This window comes from Brassica napus, chromosome C1 (genome assembly GCF_020379485.1).
Source record: "Brassica napus cultivar Da-Ae chromosome C1, Da-Ae, whole genome shotgun sequence".
Classification (NCBI taxonomy): domain Eukaryota; kingdom Viridiplantae; phylum Streptophyta; class Magnoliopsida; order Brassicales; family Brassicaceae; genus Brassica; species Brassica napus.
In genome coordinates, this window is record NC_063444.1 from 18,093,280 (window position 1) to 18,110,831 (window position 17,552).

The 17,552-nt window shown below is 33.6% G+C and overlaps 1 protein-coding gene, 1 long non-coding RNA gene and 1 pseudogene across 2 annotated transcripts; 1 reads left to right on the forward strand and 2 right to left on the reverse strand.

Moving 5' to 3' along the window:
* Nucleotides 1–1,721: 1,721 nt before the first annotated feature.
* On the reverse strand, nt 1,722–2,898 carry LOC106395146 (late embryogenis abundant protein 41). The gene is made up of 2 exons (XM_013835665.3): nt 2,420–2,898; nt 1,722–2,057 (listed from the first exon to the last, which is right to left on the reverse strand). Exons 1-2 carry the CDS (start codon nt 2,503–2,505, stop codon nt 1,844–1,846), a joined length of 300 nt encoding a protein of 99 aa, XP_013691119.1. The 5' UTR covers nt 2,506–2,898; the 3' UTR covers nt 1,722–1,843.
* Nucleotides 2,899–3,770: 872 nt separating this feature from the next.
* LOC106394911 lies at nt 3,771–5,286 on the forward strand. The gene is made up of 2 exons (XR_001279042.3): nt 3,771–4,675; nt 4,814–5,286. It is a non-coding gene; the product is annotated as an uncharacterized LOC106394911 (long non-coding RNA).
* A 3,377-nt stretch (nt 5,287–8,663) lies between these two features.
* Nucleotides 8,664–12,344, reverse strand: LOC106383559 (annotated as a pseudogene).
* Between the last annotated feature and the right edge of the window lie 5,208 nt (nt 12,345–17,552).

Sequence of the window (17,552 nt, forward strand, 5' to 3'; positions counted from 1 at the left end):
CTAATTCAACATATCTGAAGCAAAAAGCAATATAGAAACTAACACTTTTAAACAATTGATTTAGTCTTCATGGAGATGGCCATGTCATCTTTTTGCTCACGTTGTGTCGCATCAATGTATATGTGAAAAACCATGGCTTGTGGCCTGGTGGTGATTAACTTGAGGGTAAAAAGCCCAATACGGTGAAGCCACCAGAGTTCATGTCCCGGCTACTGGGGAATTAACATTTCGGCATCGCCAGGGACAGAGAACCGACACGTGGCAACACATGAACATATAATTCAAAAAAAAACAATGAATATGTGAAAATTTGTATTGATTCCTGAAAAAAAAAACTGATTTTATTTGTTTATCTTTGTAAATCTTTCATGGGTCTAATATGCTAAGCTCCACACCACTTGTAAACTTAACCGTTTGGATTAAGAAAAGAAAACTGAGATATAAGCTAGGTTGCATGGAAACTCGGATACAGGTACGATTCACGTTTCAGAAATGTTTCGGAATCAGAATCTCTTGAAAACTCGTGAAAACTCATTAGAAATTCGTTTCTTGAGAATCTCATTTTGGAAACTCAATGGAAACTTGCATTTCCACTTTAAAAACTTGTGATTATGTTTTGGAAACGTGAATAAAACCTTTTAAAACAAATGTTATAACTTGTATCTTTATTTTGAGTGAATCTACTTAATATTTAAGTATTCGATGTCTGCTATTTTAAAATTTTAATATAATTTCGATGTATACTATTAATTGTTTCATTTTCTTATACTTAAGATAAAAAATTATTTGTCGATTTATATTCTCATATAGACCAAACAGAAGAAAACAACTATTCTACTTACATGTTAATCATGTATGTGTATATAAATATGTATATATTTATAAACATTTACATTCCTAATTCCACATTTCAAAACGTTTCGTTTCCGACCTAAATTATTAATTGAAGATAAACCCCGAAGAATCGAAGAATTACAGATGAATGTTCAAAAAGAACGACTATTAAAACGAATAAAAGGGATTTGACTGGAGCACACCCGTCTGGTTCGTACTATCATTGGCTTGTTCATCTTTAACAGGAAGATTATGATAATACATATATTTCATTTTGAAAGATTAATAAGTCCATTTGATAAGGTATAACAAACATACCTTGTCTCCACATTGGATCATGGGGGAGAAGTTATAGACACCTTTCCATACTTTAAATCGACTAATTAAACTCATGTTTCTATAATCAATTCGATCCTCCGATTGGATCCTAGTTAGAGACCAACGTCTTGGAGCTAACGTGGAGTCTGCGGCTATAGCGGGAACCCCCGAATCTAAAGCCACTTGGCGTTTCAATCCAGTGTCTGCTATTCGCCACCTCGGGCTGTAGTATGTTCCAAGGATTGGCCTGTTCGCCCATTAAAGCGGTACGTGAGCTAGGTTCAGTTTGCCTAGAAGCAGCCACCCTTGAAAGAGTGCGTAATAGCACACTGATCGAGCAAGTGCATAATGTCCACTAGAACGTCCGTGTATTTTATCATCAATCTGATGAATTAATTTCAAGATATTGGTTTGGAGGCTGGAATTGACCTACCTTTTGGTTCTACCAAAACAAAACCCAGTTAGAATATCGCTTTCATACGGCGAGAGTCATTTGTTCAAATCTAATAGTAGTAAAACCGGCCAAAACCCCTGCTTTTTCCATCCGTCTCCAATTTAATGCAACGTAGGATATAAGTATCTTTATTTTACTTTAATCAAGATAGATCTTTAAGACAAAAACATAACAAGAAAACGGGAATCATAATAATCCCCTACAACATAGTCTAGTGGAACCAACGAATTGAATTTCTCATAAAGGCTTGGCTTTGTTTTTCAAAAGCATCTCACGGAGCTCCGCTGGATCAATCTCATCCGCACGGTTAAATGGTCTGTAGTATCCCGTGACTGGATCCGGGGCCCACGCAGACTCTGCCTCTTGATTTGCTCTTTGTTCCAACTTTCCCACCGTAACTCTTGTGGAACCTCCCTTACCAAATCCTGGTACTGTCGCAACGTAACTCCTCCTGAATCCGACAAGAATACGACAACAATTTATAAAATTATTTTCACGACTTTTACAGTTTTTTTAGATTTGAAATTGACTTTTACATTTTGCCAAAGATAGAAGAGCTAGATGATATAATGAAAAGGTGAAAAACGTAATAAAGTGATCTATATCATGCATTTTTTATAGTAAAAACTAGATCTGAGTGATCATATGATATATCAAATCTGTAGCCGTACAGATTAAACATAATCAGTATTTATAATTAAATTAAAATTTACATTTCGTTTTTCTCATTACAGAATTTAACCTTTTTCAGTCGGAATATAAGAGAGTGCATGATCTAAGTAAATAAAAACGGATCACTTTAAATAAAAGTACCTCAAGACAATGGAACCAGAAAAGTTGTGGGATACGGCGGAGTAAAGAGATTTAACCCCAGCGGAGAGTGAACGAGCAGCTGCCATTGTGTTATTTTAGATAGTGCAGTACTTATAAAATATGTGTTATACTGACCCAGCTTAGCTTTTAGCTACCGCAAAAGAGTTGTGTTTCTTCCAAAGGTATGTAAAATACCCCAAGAAGATAAACAATCTTTTGGCAATAGCCGTCGGTGCTAAGCCGCCGTCAGATTCTCCGGTGATGTTTTTGGTGGGAGTCTTTAGGGTTTCTGGTTGGACGCGGTTATATACACCACGGGAGGGAGATGGTTTTGGGCTCATGGGTTTTTCTGTGGGTTCACGACCACGAGAGTAAACTGAGCATAGAGTATTTTGTGGTAACACTGTCGTAGATATTTTATCTACAGACTACGGTCATGTTCACTTGAAAGAAGAAAGAAACGATACGTCCGGGGGAATAAACAAGAAATTTCGAATGAAAAGATCTGAATAAGGTCGGTGAGATCTGATGATGATCTCTACTATAAACGTGTCCCTTATGTATCATAACAGACAAAAACAGGTGTCGTCGTGCTACAGATGATAATAGACTACTTTCCGTTGAAAATTGTGATTTTATCGGGTCTGATCAATGCAGAGATCTTGAATCGCACTCAACTCCTTCATATTATATTTTTCAATCAGTGATATTTTACTTTACTTTTACTTTTTTATAAGATCAGTTTTTCTTTTTAATCGTGGAAACTCTAAAAGCATTCTAGCCACAAAAATTAATTCCGCAACTAGATTTCAATCCGCGCGGATGCGCGGATTTTTGTTTTCATTATTTTTATATAAATATTTTGTTTTCAATTTTAAATTAGTATATATTATAATATATATGTGTCTATCAATTTTTAAAACATAATAAGTTTACGGTATATATTTTTCATTGAATAGATTGTTTCAAACTTTTAGATGTATTTGTATCTTCTTCTATATATATATATTTTTCAGATTGTTATTTCATTGTTAAAATTGTAATTATATATATAAAGATTAGTAAAATATTGTTTTATTGTCATATTCAAAGATATTGTAACATTTCACAAATTTATAAAGTTTTTAAAAAATTAAAATTTTTGCTTCATAGATTTATATTATCGAGTAAATAATTAAACATTTAATTTTTGTTTAATTTTTAAAATAAACTATATAGTTTAAAATTTGTTTTCATTGGTTTAAGGTAGTAAAGATTAATCATTGTTAGATAATATAATTTTTGTTATTTAAAAAAAATCTTTATAATTTTAAAAGTTAACATCGACAAATATTTAACATATGGAGGTATAGTATTACAACATTAAATTATATCTATCTAATTTGTACTATCTATAAATCTAATGAATCATCTATTGTTTAAATCTAATTATTGATAGCCCAGTAAAATTTCTGGTAGACCCAAAATTTAAATGATAAGATTAGAGATTAAATGTAATATGACTTTTTAGAAATAGGTCCATTAAATCTATTTTTTAAAAATATCACACATAAATTAAGGTTGTGACTTCTGTTTTAATATATAAGATATTTTACATCCGTACACATAACTCATGATCTATCAAAGTTTATCAAAGCAATATTCCAGAAAAGAAAAAAAAAAGAAAAAAAAGTTTCAATTACACGATTTTTTGTCTAATATAATGAAAACCATTCAATGTATGAAAATGTACCAATAACTACACCAAGATTATGTTAATGCATACCATATATATACCATATGTTGACAACATCGTAATCAGATTTAATCGATATAGCATAAATTAATGGGGTTAATCCGTAATTAAAATAAACTTAATTTAAACCAAACAACCCGACCCAACCTAATTAACCCAACCCGCACACAGAAACCTCGTCTTAACCCGAAAAAACAGACACGAAATCGTTAGGATTTGTAAAGCAAAATCGATTTGGGGGTTTCTAACACACAGAGAGAGGGACAGAGACAGAGAGATCAAGTGAAAGAGATTGAGAGAAATTACAAATCGAGCACCTAAGAGATCAAGTGAAAGGGATTGAGAGAAATTACAAATCGAGCACCTAATTTCGTTTTCATTCTTTAAAATAGATGTGGGGAGTGGGAAAAATGTAAAATCGGGTTTTAAGAAGCGTCATTGGAGTAATTCGTTTGCGATAGTGTGGCTTCTGGAGATTCAGTTAGAGGAAGAGGGTGAAGCGTTCTGGGAATCACAATGAGGTAAAAATTCTTTGGTTTTGTACTTTCGAAAAATCATGCACATAAGTTGTTCGACATAATGCATGCGAACTGTTTTGGTTTGTTTATGATCTAGTGATATCTTTATAATCAATTTTTGTGTGATCTATTTGATGACAGTGATCCAGTGTCAGTGATCAATTTCTTTCATTCGGGTGTATTCACATTTGAAGATGGAAAGTTGAATTTTGTGAATGGTCTTTTGGAGCAGTTTGTAGTTGATGGTATAGTAATCTTTGAAGACGTAACGAAGGAGATGATTTAGAAAGGTATTATGGAGAAAATGTGGTACAAGTTACCATATGAAGACATCTTGGACAAGAAACCTTTGTTTGATAATGTAGAGGAAAACAAAAGGAAAACGAATGCTATAATACCTGACTTGACTTCTCTCGGCTGTCTTTTTTTTGTTTTTAGGTGTCTTCTTTGGTCTTCGGATATGACCTTTTAGTGTTCGAAAATGTCTCTTATTGTGAATGTTATGATATTGCTCTTGTTATGTATGACAAGTCGCCTATTTTAGATGTTAAAACAATGACTTCAAACTCTATTTTGAATGAAAATTCAGTTGATGTTCAAAGCATTACAAAGAAGTTCAAACCGTTACAAAGATTTATAAGGACAATAAGATTTCTTAAGCATTACAATAAGTACTTTAGAGCTTAAGAAAGCTGTTAATGATGTCTTCTTCTGCCTCTTCTTTTTTTCACCAAATTACTTCTAAGCTCTGAAATTGTCTTTTTTCAATTGTGCAATGGTTTTGTTCTTCTCGCGAATTTTGTTTCTAGCTTCAATCAAAGCTTTTTTTTGCCATCCAAAAGTCTTTTCCTCATCAAACCATTGAAAAATTTTGCATTCACCTCCACGCTAACACAAAGGAAACATTAAGAACTTACAAACGAAGACTCCAAGTCAACATATACAGAAAACACATGTGTTGTACCTTGATTCGTTCACATCCATAGAACCTTCGACCCGGATTTTTGCATGTCCTGAGATATTTTCGCCAGTAACCCACAAAACAAAGCACATTGCCTTCACTTGCCTTGCCCCTTCGCTTATTGTTGGATCCTCCACCCAATTCTATATCTCTCACTCTATCACTCTTTGTTTCCTTTTTATTTCTTTGTTATGAACCATAATTTTCGATTTGATGAATGCAGGTGACTTAAGTTGACCACGGGTCGGGTTCAGAAGCTGGTCCGGTCGGGTTTTGTTAATTGGGGTTTAATTTTGATATATTAAGGATTGACTCCATTAATTTTAACTAAAATCGATTAAATCCGATTATGATGTTGCCACCATATAATTATTTACTTCGTATATGTGGCAGGTATTAACATAAACTTGGTGTAGTTATTGACACATTTTCATACATTGGATGGTTTCCACCATATTTTAGTAAACATCGTGTAGCTGAGAAACATTTTTCCAAAACAAAATTGAGATATCAATCAATGACGCAATGGATAAATATAAAATCTATAGTTAACTATCATATTCCACTAGTTTTTTGGTCTATCACATCCCTTGTAACCTTATTTCCTTACCCTAGACTGATTCTACGTATATAATAGGTTTATAAAATATAACTAGATTTTGACTCGCGCTCAGAAAACGCAGATATATTTTTGAAATTAAATAAATTCTTCTTATATAATTTCTATATAAGATAATGTATAGGTCAGTTACATTTACCCGGGTGCATTGAACAGTGCCAAATTGAAAAAAAAAACTAAAATTAAGATGAATTTCATAAATAACCGAGCATATCATATATCTTTGAAACCGAAAATTAGAAACCGAACTAAGAAGAGTACTTAAATTTTTAAATAACCAAATATCCTAAAAATATTATTTATAAACCAAATTATGCAAAAAAAATTAATGACTCGAATATTTTTTATTCAACTGATTAATAGTTAATTATATATCCTGTATCTTTTTTCCAAACAACCTAAAATACCCGATTTAAAGTGGAAGATATTTTTCATTTGTAAAAATTTAATTAAAAGTATCATATTTATTGTTAGAATTTGTAAAGTAAATAAACATGTTCTATTTAAACCATTTTTTTTACTAATTCCATTTAAATCTCCAACCCGTTTAGACCCATTTGATTTTTTATGATAAGATTAATCATTTAGTTCATATGTAAGAATGTAAGATCGAATCTTAATAATTGATTGCATGTAATTAATTAAATTAGTGTTTCATAGTTGTATAGTTGACGTTAAGGCTCTTAGTTTCCAATTCACGTAAAACTGAAAAAATTGTTATACACGAGAAGATTCTCCATTACAACATATATTAAACATAACTAAACTATTAAATATATTATACTAATAATGGAACTATATGCGGTGATGATCACGTCTTGTGTAAACATGTTTCAATAATCTATCATATATTGATAGGATTTATTTTTAGGCTAATTATTCCCTATGCATTAATAGAGAAACATTTAAAAAATTATAACATGTAATTTATATTAATTAAAAAAGTGCATTGCTGACTTGTCACGTAATTGGAATGCTAATTTTGCTTACGTGGCGCATTGAGAATCAATTGAGAATTTTGTTAGTCTAAAATTAAATTGCTAGGGAATGTTATATTATATAGTATGTCCATTATGGACCATTCATTTATCAAATTGAAATTATTATACATTATTTCCTTAAATAAAACCTACAGAATTACCTAATGTGATTAAGATATATATGACAATTAATAATTTTAAATAATAAAGATTTGCTAACAATCTGTATTTTTTCTATTATTTTTGTTTAACTATTTATTATTAAAATAAATTACACAATTACATTAAAAATAAAAATTTAGATTTTTTGTATATGCTGTATTTTGAATTTTTCAAAACGAGTATAAATTACTAAAATTGTTAAAAGTCTCATATAAACTTTTGTGATCAAAGTTTAAATTTTTTTCTATAATAAGACACAATGATTATAAAATCATATGAATAAATAATTTTATTTTAATAGGTGTGTATGTAAAAAAATATATATATATTTCATATCGTTTAAATTAAACTATACATCAAATGAAAATACATACTTATATTTTGATATCTGCGTTGAACCTATATTGAAAAGTTAATATTTTAATTTTGAAATCTTCACTATTTTTTTTAAATGGTTATAAATTATTAAAACAACTAAACATTCTACATTAAAAAAAATCATTGGTGTAAGATTTTTTTGCACAAATATGCAAAGAATCATAAAATCATATGAGTTGAGACCTCATTTAATAAATATTCATATTAAAAATATACTGTATATCTATGTTAATATTATTTAAATTTTATTATATAACATATCCGATAGATAAGATGGATTGTTTTGATTTATTTACCCTAAAATGATTGTGAATAAACATGAGCGGTCGTTTGATTTATATGTGCACGCCAATTTATTACATAATAGTAAGTGATTCCTTAGTTATTTTATATATAATTATTATTTTATTATTTCATAATATGCAGAAAAACATAAAATAAGTAATAAATATATAATATTTATTTCGCACAAGGCGCGGATCTTAACCTAAGTATGTATCTCTTTAATAATTAAATTTTAAACATTTTCTAAATCTCAGGCCAAAACAAAATAATAAAATGAAAATAAACTCAAAAATCAATATTTGAAAAAAAAAACGACACAAAAATGAGAAAAAAATTGAACATAGATATGATTGGCACGTGAATGTAAACTTCTCATAACCATAATTGACTTTTAAATTGCTAAATCATGATATAAAACTAAGCTGACATAGTTTCATTGTAACCAAATAGTAGACCTGAGATTCTTCGGCCTAAATGTTAGGTTCTTATGCGATAAGTGATTTTTTGACCTAAAATATTTTTAAAAATGAAATCAGCTCATCAGTAAACAAATTATGTAATTAACAAAAAAAAATTTAAAAATTGTTTAAGGACCAAAAATATTAATTCAATCAAGAATATAAATTTTATGTTTCCATACGATATTTTTAAAATAATTTTCATATAAATTCACCACGCGCCAAGCGCAGGTCTTATCATAGTACAATAGACTATGAGAGAATAATAAATGAGTTCATTTAAATTAGAGAAAATTATGTAAAGTAGTTATATAGTTAGAGAAATATAAGGTAAGACCAAAAAAATAGTTAAATCTAATGAAATGGTCTAACAGCTTTGCTTAAATATATTTTTTTAAGAATCCTTCCCTTTTGATAGTATAGATCATGTTTAATAATAAATATTAATCGATTCCCTTCATTTACTCTTACCATAAATTAGAAATATGTACTTTTTTAAGTTTATAGACATTTGATTCTTAGGCTCCGAATGGATTTTTGTTATTGTTAACTGCGGAGCGGGGCGGGAAGCTGGTTACCATTGGAAGCCTTGATTGTTCAACCATCCAAACCACGATACATGATATGTTCAACCACCACAAAACATGCATTTCAAGAATTGTCTATTCATCAATTTATTTTAAAGAATGATCAAAATAAATTGTTCCAAGTGTAACATAAGACTAAAATAGTTGCAAAGACTCAGTTGGCCACATTTGTTTTGGTCGTGGTGCAATGTGTTGAGGTTGTTGTCTATAGTAGTACAAGCATGTTACATGTGTCGTCGTCAGTATCGGTCCAAACGTTGAGAACTTTTCTTACCCTAAACCAAAATAGATAAAATTATATCATTAGACTATATACAATAGATTCAACACACAACACTCTCCACATCATCTTATCTTTTTTCCACATCAGTTTCTCTCTCTTACACTTGATAATTCAATACTCACTCATTTTCTATACTCTACAATGGTTTGTTTAATAAAATTCGACATTCTACTTTACCATTTTTATTTTCCATATTTTTGTTTTGTTTTACATCTTTTATTTTGTAATTACATATTAATAATAATTATTAGTTTAAATTAAATTACAATATTTAAAAGCTATATAAATGATTAATTAATTTATGTTTAATTTTACGATTTCAATAAAAATATCAATTATTAAATATAAAAAATATAAAGAGCTATTAATAAAAAAATAGAATTCCAAAAACTTAAAATTAAATACAATACATTAATAAGCATACAACACAAATAATAAAACACACATAGCATAATTAGTACAATAAACTTAACTCACAAACTTAGAAATATTTCTAACCACGGAACATTCTGAATTTTTGCCATATGTGTTTGACTAGATCTGCTTGCAATTCGTGATGCACGTTTGAATCACGCAACTCAGATCTAGCACGAACGTGATTTGCAAATGCAGGTAATACTTCGGTCGAGAATGGTTGTGGTGCATTAGATACACTTGCCTCAGGTTGATCATAATCAATCCAGTGTTGAGCATATGTATCTCGTTCATCCTCAACAATCATATTATACAATATGATACTCGACCTCATTATGATAGCCAAATCAGAAATTTCACACAAGCGAGCTGGTTGACTAATGATTTTAAATCGAGCATGCAGCACTCCGAATGCACGTTCAATGTCCTTTTCTGACATCCATCCTGAACTTGTGCAAATAACTTGTCTGGTTCACCTTGGGGAAGCCTAATCGATTTGACGAAAGTAGGATAAGAAGGATAAATACCGTCAGCTAGATAGTATGCCATATTGTAAGATCGTTGGTTCATGAAAAAGTTAACTCTTGGAGTATTTCCTTGTTCAACAGCATCGAACATTGGTGAACGATCTAGAACGTTCATATCGTTCAATGTGCCTGGACATCAAAAAAAGCATGCTAGATCCATAGATCATGGGTTGCAACCGTTCAAGAATAACAGTGGTAGTTCCCTTATCTCCTCGAGTATATTGTCATTCCCACGCTTTAGGACAATTTTTCCATTCCCAGTGCATGCAATCAATACTCCCAATCATCCCCGGGAACCCTCGCATTTCACTAAAATGCAAAATTCTTTGCAGGTCATCTTTAGTTGGGGCTCTAAGATGCACTTGCTCGTACATTTGTATGATTACCTTGCAGAACCTACGCAAGCACTCCAAAGCTGTTGTGCCTCCAATTTCGATGTATTCATCAACCGCGTCGGCTGCCATACCATATGCTAATATTCGCATGGCTGTGGTACATTTCGCTAATGGAGATATACCTTCTTTATTAGCTGTGTCATATCGTTGAGTGAAGTAATCGTCACTTCTTGATAGGTCCCCTACGATTCGGAGAAAAACATGTTTTCGCATTCAAAATCGTCGATGAAACATTGCATCGTCATATGTAGGTTGATTGGAAAAGTAGTCGTCAATCAATCTTTGATTTGCCGCTGCATGATCTCTCTTGTGGTATCTTCTCTTGCTACGAGATGGATAGTCTTCCTCTATTTTTTTTTTACGCTCCCTAAACTGGTTGAGAATATACCTTTCTTCAATTTCAGATTGTCTTTTGTAAGCTTCAATATCAAAAAGAAGTTCTGATGAATCCATATCAAAAGGAATTTCGGATGGATCCATTGTGGTATTTATACTTCCATATTTATAAGACAATAAAACCGATGGATCATGTTGAGTGGTTGGAGGATAAGATTCTTACAATAAAGAAAAAGTCATGGGCACTTGACAGTATTATTAAATCACATTGAGTGGCTAGAAGATAAGATTTATGGAAAAGTCACGGGCACTTAAAAGCATAATTGAATCATGTTGAGTGGTTGCAAGATAAGGCTATGCTATTTAAAGCCGAAATTGACGGATAACATTGATGGAAAAGTCACGGGCACTGAACAACATTATTGAATCATGTTGAGTGGTTGCAAGATAAGGTTATGTCATTTAAAGCCGAAATTGATGGATAAAATTGATGGAAAAGTCACGGCCACTGAACAACATTATTGAATCATGTTGAGTGGTTGCAAGATAAGGTTATTCCATTTAAAGTCAAGGGCGCTTTAAAATCATGTTGAGTGGTTGGAGGATAAGATTTTATATTATTAAAGCATAACAAGACAATATATTATTAAAGCATCAACTGACAACAACATTATTAAAGGAGAGAATGATAAAAAAATATTATGAAGGCGTGGAGTGCCATGACACAGACAAGCAGAGAGTGGTATGATGCAGATAAGCATGGACGTGGTATGATGCAGACAACCACTTTTGATCACAATTAATTTCCAAATAATTCATCGCTCAACTGGTGAAACATCTCTTTGCTCTTGTCATTGAGATGTTCTTTTTCACTTAGTTTCAGCAACATTTTTATCTTCTTAGCCCGAGTTTTTTCTTTCATCAATTGGTTTGCCTCATCTTGCCTTTGGTTTGCCTCCACTTGTCTTTGGATTGCCTCGTTTCGCCTTTGGTTTGCCTCCTCTTGCAACATGGCTAGTTTTTCCAAGCGTTCAAACTCTTAGCCTTGATGTGTTTGAATTCATTAAAATCTTCGTTGACTACTTCCAAGGCTACGCCTTTGCCTTTCGTTTTAGCTTTTTTCTTTGTTGCATCCCTTCCTATTGGACGAGCAGTGGATCCTACAGAGTTGGAGTCACTAGCACCACTATCGTGGGCTCTCTTAGATCCACTTCTTTTAGAGCCACTATTCCCTCCAACTTGACTACCATAACGTGGTTGATCACAGACAGCAATCTATTCTTTCATTAAATTGAAATTTCCGGTACCACCACCTGAATAGATTTCTTGCGCTTTCGCCAATACATCTTGCTCCGACCATCCACTTTGTTGCATACGCTTAGCGTTATAGTAAGCGCCAATCCATTTTATAATTTTTGGTTCATGTAGTTGTAATGATTTCTGCATGAAACTCCACCACGCAGAGGATCAAATGAGCAATGCTCATTACAATACTCAGCATTTTGCCCCAAAATGATTCTCTTTTCTGGTTTCTGCCAACAACGATGTATGTTCCATATTTGATCCACCCACTCAGTAGCACCAAATTTTGCTCAGTTGTCCATTTGACGCTTTTTCTGGTAGCAGGGGTTGAACTGTCTGCACCAAGAGTTGCTTCATTAACCCCACTTATACCACCAAGAGTCATTTGTGTAGAAAACTCGGGAAATTCAGTTGCTCCAACATTCGAAGCAATTTCACTACAAGAAAACACAAGTTTAGCGAGGAAACTTAACGAGGAAAACTAATCCTCGTAAATTTACGTCGACCTTACAAGGAACTTACGAGGAAATATAAAAGCAGTGTTATTTCCTCGTAAAATAACGACAAAATTATTTCGTCGTAAAGTCGATGTAATGTCACATGGATTTTACGAGGAAATACGCTTTCCTCGTAAACTCGAGGTAAATGTAGCGTGTACTTTACGAGGAAATATTTTACGTCTACTTAGCGAAGAAATTTTGAATCCACCAACTTTGTAGTTGTAACACGTTTTTTCGGCCACCTAACTAAATTTCGTCGTGAATTCCTAGCAAAATTACAGCTACCAGATTTGGAAATTTCCTATAAATATGGACGTTTGAACATCATTTTAAACACACCAACAAGAAGGAAAAAAAATGTCTGGCTCTGGGAATATTTTCGAGTTATGGAGGTGGATATATATGCATAGAGATGCTAACGGTAGAGTGACGAAAGAATACCTTGCGGGGCTGGAGACATTTATGCATCAAGTAGATTCCACACTGCTCGCCCAAGAAAGCGGTAAGATGTTATGTCCTTGTCGGAAATGCAACAATTCGAAATTGGCAAATCATGAAAATGTTTGGAAGCATTTAATAAATAGAGGTTTCACGCCAAATTACTATATCTGGTTTCAACATGGAGAAGGTTATAATTATGATCAGAATGAAGCTAGTAGTAGTAATAGCAATTTTCAGGAAGAACCAGTTGATCATCATTTGCATAATGAATATAGTTACCATCAGGAGGAGCAGATGGTAGATTATGATAGGGTTCATGATATAGTAGCTGATGCATTCGTAGCTCATGATGAAGATGAAGAACCTAATATAGATGCAAAAAAGTTTTATGAAATGTTAAATGCGGCGAATCAGCCACTTTACAGTGGTTGTAGAGAAGGTCTCTCTATATTATCGTTGGCTGGTAGAATGATGAATATTAAAACTGATCACAATCTACCTGAAAGTTGCATGAATGAATGAGAAGACTTGTTTAAAGAGTATTTGCCGGAAGACAGTGTGTCTGCTGATTCTTATTATGAGATTCAGAAACTGGTTTATAGTCTTGAGTTGCCTTCGGAGATGATAGATGTTTGATTCGACAACTGCATGATCTACTGGGGAGATGATGAGAGGTTAAAAGAATGTTCATTCTGCAAGAAGCCATGATTCAAGCCGAAAGGACGGGGATGTAATAGGGTACTGTACCAAAGGATGTGGTACCTACCAATTACAGACAGATTGAAAAGATTGTACCAATCAGAGCAGACTGCTGGAAAGATAAGATGGCATACCGAGCATACTCAGACGGATGGTGAGATGACTCATCCATCAGATGCAAGAGCCTGGAAACATTTTAACAAAGTACATCCGGATTTCGCTAGCAATAGCCGGAATGTGTATCTCGGATTATGCACAGATGGATTTAGTCCATTCGGAATGTCAGGGAGACAATATTCATTGTGGCCAGTCTTCCTTACGCCATACAACCTGCCACCGGAGATGTGCATGCAATGGGAGTTGTTATTCTTGACCATATTAACACCTGGTCCGAACCATCCAAAAAGGTCTCTGGATGTTTTCCTACAACCACTGATAAAAGAGTTGAAGGATTTGTGGTTAACAGGGGTGAGGACGTATGACTGCTCAACGAAGATGAATTTTACGATGCGAGCGATGCTTTTGTGGACCATAAGTGACTTTCCTTCCTATGGGATGTTGTCTGGATAGACTACACATGGGAGATTAGCTTGTCCATATTGTAATGGAATGACAGATGCATTTCAACTGAAGAATGGTAGGAAGACAAGTTGGTTCGATTGTCACCGTCGATTTCTTCCCATTGGCCATTCGTACCGAAGAAACATGAAATTGTTTAGGCACAAAAGGGTTATGAGAGACACTCCTTCTCCATATCTAACTGGAGAACAAATTGAAGCGCAAATCGACTACTACCGAGCTAACGAAACAGTTCGTTGTGGTGGTAATTGGCATGTCCCTCGTAATATGCATGATTCTTACGGTGTTCATCACAACTGGCACAAGAAGAGTATATTTTGGGAGTTGCCATATTGGAAGAATCTTCTTCTCCGCCACAACCTCGATGTGTTGCATATAGAGAATAATTTCTTTGAGAACATCATGAATACAATATTTAATGTCCCAGGGAAGACAAAAGACAACATAAAATCGAGGTTGGACTTGCCGGATATTTGCTCAAGAAGTGAGTTACATATAAAAAGCAATGGACAAGTTCCCGTTCCGATATTCAGATTGTCTTCAGAAAAAAAAGTCGGTGTTGTTCAACTGGGTGGCATCAGAAGTGAAGTTCCCCGATAGGTATGTTTCAAATCTCTCTAGATGTGTTGAAAAAGGTCAAAAGTTCTCAGGGATGAAGAGTCATGTATGTCTTTATGCAATGACTACTTCCCTTTGCATTTGTGGAGCTACTTCCAACAAACGTACATGAAGCACTTCCAGGTAGTATATTATAACGCAGTAATTTTATAATGGTTTAGTTTGCAATAATATATGACTAATAATGTGTTTAATTGTTTTTGGAATATACAAGGCATTAGAGCATTTGGGCGACTCGGTGGGAAATCAAAAGAGGTTTGGTGGTCGAGTGAAGAAGACGCTCATAGTGCACACACCTATAATTCTACTCAATTGCGAGGATCCATTGATGCGTTATTTTAAAGGTAATATATATGGACACTTCTAAACACATATAAGTATAAATTATATAATTGCCAAAGATTAATTAATATAAAAGGTGATTTTACAGCCTATTTGTTTCTCAAGTCGAAGAAACATTCCCACGTATATCCACAAGTGACGCAGACAAAAGAAAAGATCAACACTTTATTAAGTGGTTGAAGAATCATGTATTAACTCAAACTCTTAATTTTTCAGGTCGATCAAACTTTTTTTTCATACATGATCTGTATTTCAACGCTCTCTTTATTTTTGCAGGTTGATTATGACGACGGTGCAGATTATCCTAAGTGGTTACACGAAGTAATTCAATCTCCACTTGTAAAGGTCACCACATCACAGATGTATTTCACACGAGGCTATACTTTTCACACATGAGCATGGTAGACAGCGGGCTACCAGTAACTATGGAATATGTGTGAAAGGGGAAACAGATTTCTACGGAATCTTGACGGAGATTATTGAAGTCGAATTCCCAGGGATATTGAAGCTGAAATGCGTCATCTTCAAATGTGAATGGTTCGACCCCGTCGTCAACAGAGGTGTTCGATTTAACAAATTCGGTGTCGTTGATGTCAATGGTGGACGAAGGTACAACAAATTCCTTTTTTTCCCATACATGAGCAAAATAAATTAATTTCTACGTTTTCTTTATTTTTGCAGGTACAACAAATTCGAGCCTTTCATCTTAACTTCACAAGCAGACCAAGGTAGCTTCCTTCCATACCCTCGGATGAGAGAATCGGTAATAAATTGGTTAGCCGTGATCAGAGTTACACCTCGAGGACGAATCATCAGTAGAGAATAATCACCATTGCAAGAAGACCAGATAAATGAAGTCGAGAAACCTTAACAAGAAATTGATGACATCCTTCTCACTGATCCGCATAATCATGAGTACGAAGATCTTACCCACGATGCCACCGACGAATTTGTTGAAGACGAGTTTAATGAAAATGATGATGTTTCTAGTGATGACGGGAATGTCGATGTATCCGATTGATGTATTTGTTTTTAATAAGATTGATTTTCAGACTTAATGCATGTGATTTGATGGATTTAATCATGAAAAACTATTTATATAATTTGATTTTGTGTAAGGTAATGGGAGTTTGTATTAGAAATAAGAGATTGAGATTATAATTAAAGGAATTGTGGTTTTTGAATTTGGGGTTTGGAATGGAAAGAATAGATTGAGGTTAAAGGGAAGATGGGTTTGGGGTATGGAATATATGAAGTAGAAGATAAGGAAGATTGGGTTTGGGGTTTCGGGTTTCGGAGTTTATGAATTTCAACATAATCCTCATAATTTCCTCGTAAAATAACGAGGCAATAACGACGAAATTAAAAAACAAAGAACGCGGGAATCGTTTATTCCACGTAAGAGGAAATCGTCGTAATGACCTCGTAAACAGAAAATGTGGGCCTTGCTATTTCCTCGTAAAATAAAAACACGGACCTTGCTATTTCCTCTCTAATTTGATTAATATTTGAAAGAAAAAAAGAGAAGAAAGATACTAGAATCACAGGTGGGAAGAAACAAGCCGAGACCTACGTAAGTCTAGCCTTGTCTCCACCCACATGTGTTCCAGTATCTTTCTTCTCCTTTTTTCAAATCTTTCTAATTTGAGAAGCAAACTGGTGAGTAATTATCTCTGATTTAAGAAGTAGATTGGTCAGCTTTGAGAAGCAAACTGGTGAGTATTTATAGGAAATTTCAAAAACGCGGGCCTCACTCCTTCCTCGTAACTAAAAACGCGGACCTCGCTAATTCCTCGTAAATGAACGAGGACGTTACGAGGAAACCAAACGCGGGACTCGTTAATTCCACGTAAGCATAAATCGTCGTAAAGACCTCGTAACCAGAAAACGCGGTCTTTGCTATTTCCTCGTAAAATAAAACACGAGCCTTTGTAATTCCTCGTAAATTTAAGAGGATACCTAATCTCTTATATATACTCCCGAGCGCTGACACTTTCATTTCGTCTCAACTTCC

Coding starts and splice junctions, on each gene's coding strand:
- LOC106395146 (XM_013835665.3), bottom strand. CDS start 2,505: ATGGCAGCTGCTCGTTCACTCTCCGCTGGGGTTAAATCTCTTTACTCC. Junction 2,058..2,419: donor TCTGGTTCCATTGTCTTGAG/GTACTTTTATTT, acceptor TGTCGGATTCAG/GAGGAGTTACGTTGCGACAG.